Source organism: Pteropus medius, unplaced genomic scaffold (genome assembly GCF_902729225.1).
Source record: "Pteropus medius unplaced genomic scaffold, Ma_sr-lr_union100, whole genome shotgun sequence".
In the NCBI taxonomy this organism is placed as follows: domain Eukaryota; kingdom Metazoa; phylum Chordata; class Mammalia; order Chiroptera; family Pteropodidae; genus Pteropus; species Pteropus medius.
The window spans coordinates 35,180,351-35,188,327 of record NW_024355205.1 but is presented as its reverse complement, the minus strand read 5'-3'; the positions used below and the strand labels follow the sequence as shown (position 1 = coordinate 35,188,327).

Sequence of the window (7,977 nt, the reverse complement as noted above, 5' to 3'; positions counted from 1 at the left end):
TCGCTGTCACGCTGAGCGCCCCCACCCCAGCGTCTGTGCGCGTGGCCCGCTCGCTGTCACGCTGAGCGCCCCTGCGTCCCCCCAGCACCGTGTGCGTGGCCTGCTCACTGTCATGCTGAGCGCCCCTGCGTCCCTCCAGCACCGTGTGCGTGGCCCGCTCGGTGTCACACAGCAAGAACAAACTGCAGTTCTCCGTTCCCAGCACGTTTCCCACCCGTTGTTGCAGACGGGGCTTGGACACGACAGTTTCAGGAGGAGCCGGCTGAGCAAACAGAAGCCAGGTGGCAGCTTTGCTCCCCACACGCCCGCTCTGTGCTTCGACCAAGCCTAGACTCAGTCGTGGTCAGCTCGGCAGCCAGAAACAGATGCTGTAGTCTGGGCGATATCAACAACATTATTTCTCACAGTTTTGGAGGCTAGAAGTCCAAGGTCAAGGTACCAGTAGGGCCGGGTGTCTGGCAAGAGCTGTCTCCTTGGGTGACAGGGCCACCTTCTCACTGTGTCCTCACAGGACGGGGAAGGGGAGCTGCCTGGTCTTCTTCTTGTGAGAAGACACTCATCCCCTAGGTTGGCCTCACCCTCGTAGCTTCATCTAAAGGGTGAAGGGTGTCACCTTCAGATGCTGTCACATACGGATTAGGACTTCGCCATATGGATCTGTGGGAGGACACAGACGTTCAGTCCCTAACCGGCCCTGTGTTCGCTTCTTCTCTGTCCTCCTGTCCCCCTCGGTCTCCGCCCTCTCCCTTCCTTGGTTCTCTGTGGCGCAAGAAGCCTGGGGCAGCGTGTTTTCCACTGGGCACAATGATGGAAGAATTTACCTTCTTCTCCTCCAGGAACTCCCCCGACGAATGCAGCGTGGCCAAAGGCGGGAAGATGGTGGGCAGCCCGGACACGGTCGGGATGAACTACGGCGCCTACCTGGAGGAGAAGCACGTGCCACCCCCGAACATGACCACGAACGAGCGCAGAGTCATCGTCCCAGCAGGTCAGGTGCTCACGGCCCCCCCTCTGCTCCGCCCGCAGACCCCGCCTTTCTAGAGCAGCCTGGAACTTTCTCTTCCTGCTGGTGGCGTCGGCTGCCCTCGGTGGTTTAGAGTGGTGACTGTAAATGGAAACCAGCAGGACTCGGTCCACCTGTGATGAAATGTCACTGATGTGCGTGCGTGTGTGCGTGTGTGTGTGTGTGTACACACACCCAAGAGAGAGAGAGACAGAGGGAGGGAGAGACAGAGACAGACAGACAGAGACAGAGACAGAGAGAGGGAGAGATAGAGACAGAAACAGACAGACAGACAGAGACAGAAACAGAGAGGGGGAGAGAACTGTCCATGAAAAGTGACCTTTTTGGGGAGCAATTGCCCTTTCTCTGAGATTATTGAGTGTTAAATGTCCTTTCTTTTGTGAGGTGCTGTTTCTAATCGATGGTAGCCTCGTTGGTGTTTTCAGCCATGTTTTCACCTACCAGGATAATAGGTCGGAAGCCGTATATTGCTTGTTCTTAGAATCTAAAATTCTAGCGGTCACTGGCCTGTGACACAGATTCTGAGACCCAGAGCAGGTTTTTCCAGAGCATTCGTTCTAAACCCAACCCAAAGCAGTAACTCTGAATTTAGGAAAACGCCAGGAACTCATTTCCTTAGCAGAGTGAAAGGGAACAGGAAGAATGACTTAAAAGCTCCTCGGAGAAAACGTGTGACGTAAACCTGAAAACACCACGGTGGCAGCGACAGTCCCCGCCCCGTGGGCCTCGCCCGTGCCGGGCACGCTGTCAGCCGTTCGGAGGCATCGTCCCGTGCAGTCTGGGGGAACAGGCATCCTCGTGGCCACCTGACGAGGAAGACGAAGCTCCCAGAGGCCAACGGCCTTTCCCAGGGGCGAACGGCGAGGGAGAGGCCACGTTGACCTTTGAACGGGTCTGCCCAGATCCTGCTTCCTCTCCCTTTAGGTATCAGATGAAACCTCAGTTCCTTATAGTGACCCCTGTGGGCACTCATTCCGGACATCTGGTCACCCTGCCATTCTGTGTCAGGGGCTTGAACTTGCTGTCACCTCAGCCTGCAGCCCTTGATTCCAGGTAGCCCCATCCTTCAGGCTCCGTGCGAGCATCTCAGGGAGGACCTCCCTGACCGCGCCCTGTAAGGTCAGCCCCCACTCCGCCCCCGGCTCTCGATATCTCGTCCGCCTTGGTTCTCTTTCCTGCATCCCTTCCCATCCGTCAATACCGTGAGCGTGCACGTCAAAGGTTGCCCGTTGTATTCCCCCCTCAGTAGAGCGGGAGCCCCACAAAGGCCCTGGCCCTGTGGGAAGTGCAGGGCCTGGCAGGGGGTCGGCGCTCGATGGGCATTACCCCGAGGGGAGGATGACGACGGGGTGTCCGCCACAGGCCGCGCACCCTGGGTGTTCTTTATTGCCAGAGTAATAAAAGGCGTGCGTGGCTGAAGTCTGTGCCAACCCGATTCTCCCCTGCTCCAGGGGATGGTGAGGGCGAGCAGGGGCAAGGCCCCTCCATGGCGCGACTCTCTGCCCTTACTCTGCATGAGCTCACGTCCAGCAGGATTCTGTCACCTTCCAAACAGGAGAGTTTGGAGCGGGTTCGCAGACTGAGCTCCTCGTTAAGACCGTCCCGTGTGACTTTCAGGAAACCGCATGAAGCTGATTCGATACAGTAGGATCATCCTTTGGGGCCGTCTCTCACCTTGAGGCTCCTCGGAAGGCTCTGCTAGGACCCGTGGAGGTGAAGTCTCAAGTGTGCTTCATGAGAGGGATAAAACTGGCTTTGATGTTTAGTGAAAGGCAGTCGACGTGGCAACTGGGTCATATACCCGGTGGAGGGGGAGTGTCACCTGTTGCTGTGTCTTAAAACAGGAGGCAGCGCCCGTTGAATGGGGGAAAATATAAAAATGAAAAATCCAATGAAAATATAGAAATGAACATCCTTGGATGTGTGGCACCTAATCAAAGGCATGGGGATAGGGACGTGCCCAGGGACGTGTGCCTCAGATACCAGCTGGGTAGAAACAGGGTGAGTTAGACATCTGAAGGGTGCCCATCCAGCCCGCCTTACCCTTTGCCTTCCTCCTTAAAAGAATGCGATTTCTTCAATTTAGGCAAAACAAGTTTTTAGTTCTTTAAGATGAGAGCATCTACCTGAGGAGAGACCTGCCTTGAAAATTCCTGTCTTGGTTCTTCATAGAATCACAGACCCACGAAGTAATGACTGGTGCCCTTTACCTTCTTTAACCAGTGAGGTCATATTTCTGTCACGCCATCAGTATGCTTTGATGTCATTCATATCCGCTCCAAGAGGACCAGACTTGAGGCTTTCTATGTTAACTGAAATGTGTAGAATACAGGAGAGATATTTACATGGGGACGAGGCAGAGAGCCAGTTTAATCAAGTCAGAGCATCTCGCGTTCCTGCTGTGTGCGAGGCGCTCATTAAGTGCCCGTTGGGTGGGTGGAAGGCTGGTTACGCAGATTGGCTCATAGCGAGTGTTTGTGTAAAGGCCAGTTTCATCTCCTGAAGAAGGTCCTCTTTCAGCCTCCCCTCCTGCAGTTGCTTCACGCCGATGCAGGCAACTGTTCGGTTAGCGGCGTTTGTAAGAGAGCTGGTGGTGGCAGATTTTGCAAGTTGTGAGTCTTTCAGTTATTAGTCAAGCTTCATGTGTGTGTGCTCAGACGCAGACGCACAGACGGACGTGCATGCACACGGCCTCATTGCACAATCCAGATAATTCCCCAACGTGGCCGCGAGGTCACAGGAGCAGCTCCGTTGGCTGCTGCACCTGCTGCACCTTGGCCCTGGCTCCAGCACCCACGCACCTTCCTCAGGCATGTTTTAGACACAGAGTGCTCTGGGACAGAGAGGGAATTCTCCAGACAGGTTCTGATGGATGCTTCCCATGATTCCTATGAGTTAGATGCATGGGTTGACACTCAGAGTGCAAATCGTAAAGATAGCTGGGAAAACATGAGTCATTCCTGAGCATTTGCACCATCGGTCGACTGTGTACTGATGTTCAGTTCTCAGACCTAAAATTAGTCGTGAAACACAGTGACCAGAAAACTGGTGTGCAGACTCGGAGGCGAAGACACAGGACCTGGGCCCCGTCTGCTCTCGGGAGGGTGGGTTCTCACGCTGGAATTCCTCACTCTCTAAGTCTCCGGTCTTGAGACTTGTTCTCTTTAACTCAAGAGCTGTAAAGAAACTCATAAAATATCCCTAACGAGTGAATATGTACTTTCGTTTAAAATATTTTCGCTGCACCCTCATTTCAGAATGGACCTAGGAAACGCTCACACAAATATGTACAATGGAGCGAGGTAGAATCGATTTAAAAAATAAATGGATAGAGATCATGAGCTACGGTGAGAACAGAGTGAAACCAGGAGTGAGGTGTGAGTGTGTGTGCGTGTGTGTTATTGATCGTGTGTGTGTGTGTGTGTAGCTGGCGACCTCCCAAGTATATGTGCATATATATATATATATTTGTACCTATGTAAGTATATTCTAACGCAAACTTTCAAATCTTGCACAGTCACCCAAGTTGTGTGTTATTTGACTCCAAGGTGTCAGCAGGCAGCACAAAAAAGAACCCCTCAATCAACACATGATTCAGTGCTCATAGGGTAAGAGGAAAACTAACGTGGAAAGATGGCCCAGCTATCGAGTGAGTCCACAGAAGAGTGTGTTCTTTAGTTTGTAATAGGAAGATAACAGAGAAATCTTGAGAAAAGCCCTCGGCCAGTTGCGCCACCAGATGTTCTGGAAAGCCCTGGCTTACACCTGTCATCCTGGCAAAATTGTTGATTGTGCCTCTCAAAGTATACTAGTTAGACAATAAATTATACCTATGCTTTTTATCTATCATCTGTCTATCATCTATCTATCTATCTATCTATCTATCTATCTATCTATATTATCTATCTATCTATCTATCATCTATCATCTATCTATCTTAGTATGCTATATGCATATCTAGGTCTACACCTCATAGGGTTGGGCTGTTTCTTTCATGGTTGTAGATCAAGGTGTCATTCAGTGACATCATTCTTAGAGAGACTCGAGATGTGTGACCTAGCTAAATGGCTCTTTGATAGCTCAGTTTAATTTGGAGGCTGACTAGAAAATATGTCTCCAGGTATGATCAGAATCACTGCCATCAGGATTGCCTGGGAAAGTTATGATTTTCAAAAATGCACATTTCCAGATTTTCTGCATCTGGATGTGGGGTTGAGGATTTTACATTGTTTACATATTTCCTTGGAGGGTTTTCATGCATAATAAGGTGTGAGAAGCTCTAATCTAGATAGAAGACACTAAATAAATTTTACTTAGTTTATCTTAATTATTCTCAATTTAGGCATAATGTGTCGCTTTTAGAAGCGGGAATGGCAAAAAGAACAGAAAATAAGTTTCATATTGACAGTCAAAAAAAAAAAAATGAAGAATCACCCGTTTGATAAGAAGGAACTTCTTCTATAAGATATATTTTTGGGGCCTGTCATTGGTTGGCCCAATAAATTTAGTAAAGGCCACATGTCAGGAAATTCATAGGAAAATTCGGGATCATTAAAGACACAAAATACAGTATGAGAGCCGAGAAAGCCCAGTTGGATCAAGTACAGTCCTAGGCCTGTATGCATTTCACTGGGTTCCTATCAACAGCCAAAACAGCCTGAGCACAGCGCTGGAATCTGACTTCCAGATGTTTCTAACTGCCTCCCCGAGCCTGGGAACAAGGATCAGTGGGTCCCCATCGCACAGTGGAACTAATGTGTTCCACAGAACATACGTTTCATGTCCCACGAAGCAGCTGCCATCAGAGGGGCTGTCCCTCCATGTGCCAGGAGAGCCGCCGGCCGTCACTGTTACTTCTTAGGTATCGACAGTGCACTTGGCCATGAGCTAACCGAGAGGCCGGCACAGTCTTCATCTCCTTTTCTTAAAAGTTGCAAAATGCTGACCGAAATGCAAGGGAACCGCTGTTTTAGCAGCTTGTCGTGAAAGATAACTTCATTTTGAAAGATTATCTTTTTCTCTCTTTTTATTCCCTAAAATGGGTGCCGATGCCTTGGGCTTTTCAAACATTTCTACTTTTGTTTTCTCAATGTCCACCTTGAGCACATGCGCTTGTGGTAATCAGAAGTCCTGGAGATAAAAGAGTTGCCACATTCATCTCTTCGCTGGTTTTACTCTCTTCATAGATTCAGTTGTTCGTTCATTCACTCATTCATTCATTCATTCATCGTGCACTTACCGTGTTCTGGTCACCATGATAAAAGCTTTTATGTGACTTAAGACCCCCTCTTCTTGGCCTCCAGACACACATGGCGGAGACTACTTGTATTGTGTCTTACTCAGGTCCTCACGCGGGGTGACTTCCACTCAATTCGAGAAGTATTCATTGAGTACTTGTGACTCACACCAGTCACAGAGGAAACAGCCAAAGCCTGTCAGGAGTAGATAAGACCCGTCCACATGAAGGAAGCTGTTCATGACAGATGGGTATGTGATTAAGAGTGTCACTAAGTGATTCAGACAGATGTTTCAAAACATCTGAGGAACAAGATGACTATAAATGGGACTGGTTAGAAAAGGTTCCTCCATCCCCACCGTGATCTGATTCCTAAATCCCTTTGCGGCCTCCGCCATTGTCCTCCGCCACATCCTTCCTTCTAGTCCTTTCTTTCTACGCGTAGGTGGCGTCGTCACCGTGTAGCGTCTTCATCCATGCCGTTCCCTCGGAAGGAATGCCTTTCCTCCTCCTTCTAGCAGACCCTTCACATTTCGTCTTTGAAATCCGCCCTGTGTAGGAAGCCGCCCTGGATCTTTTTGCACTTTATTGTGTTTGAAGTTATATTTGTAATGCTACTATATGCTTCCTTAAAGATGGGGCTATACCATCGAACTCCGTGAAGGGTTTAAGATGCCACGTGAACTAAATTACTGATAAACACGTGAACGGAACTACTGTTCAAATGGAAATCAGGATCAGCACCGAGGCAATTAAACACGTTAATGGAAAACCAATGCAGCCGTTTTTGACCACAGGCTTGGCCAGGATGCTGGAGCTAGGCGTCCAGTGTGGCTCTGAGTTTCCTGGCAGCCAAAATAAAAAGTCATTTGGGGGGAAAAAAAAATCCCTGTTTTCAAAGAGACATTTCACAGAGAAGGCAATGCTTTACCCAGGGCAGAATCCTGAAAGCAGGGTCTCTGGGCTTTACACTCGGGGCCCGGTGGGGTTGCAGACACGGCCACCTTCCTGCCGCAGTTGTGGCACCACGTTTCACCAGCCTCTTTCTTGTGACATCCTCCGCGAACACAGTGAATTGCATTAGAGAAAGGCTCAGTGCAGATGACACCTGCCCCGTGCATCTGTAGGTCCGGTTATCGTGAAGTCTGTGAATTCAGGATTTTGAGTTCTCATCCTGGCAGAGGGCTCACGTCGCTTTCATGTGTCCCTTTCTAAATATGACATCTCTAGGCTGGGCTTTGAAAGCCAACGAATGACAAGTAATGAGAGAATACACTGTCCGAGCAAGCCCAGGTAGCCAGCGCATTATGTCTTAATCTTGTTAGAGTTCATGATTCATAAGCCTGTGTTTTCGATCGCAAGCTTCACAAGTAGGTCATTCTGACTTTTGCATTCTTAATCACCAGACAAAGCCGTAAGCAGAGGTCGGTAAATGTGTATTTGTTGAGTTAATGGTAATTCAGATTGGGCTGGTGAGAATCAGAATCACGGGAGCTGGAGTTGCAAGATTCTTGATGCTCTTAGTTTAAGTTCTTGATGCTCTTAGTTTAAGTTCGTATTAGTCAGGGTTCTTCGAAGAAAGAACCAATCTCTCTCTCTCTCTCTCTGTGTAATAGATAGATATAGATATTTATATATGTATACATAAATATCGACCTATTATGAGGAATTGGCTTACGTGATTATAGAGGCTGAGAGGTCCCACAGTCCACACTCT

At 49.1% G+C, this 7,977-nt stretch overlaps 1 protein-coding gene across 5 annotated transcripts in view; it reads left to right on the top strand.

Annotated features, from left to right (window-relative positions):
- ERG (ETS transcription factor ERG) overlaps nt 1-7,977 on the top strand; it is a 240,853-nt gene that overhangs the window by 191,391 nt on the left and 41,485 nt on the right. For all 5 annotated transcript variants that reach the window (XM_039857350.1, XM_039857355.1, XM_039857353.1 and 2 more), the window contains one exon: nt 837-988. In XM_039857350.1, the coding sequence (XP_039713284.1) occupies nt 837-988 (152 nt within the window). The remainder of the gene's footprint in view (nt 1-836; nt 989-7,977) is intronic.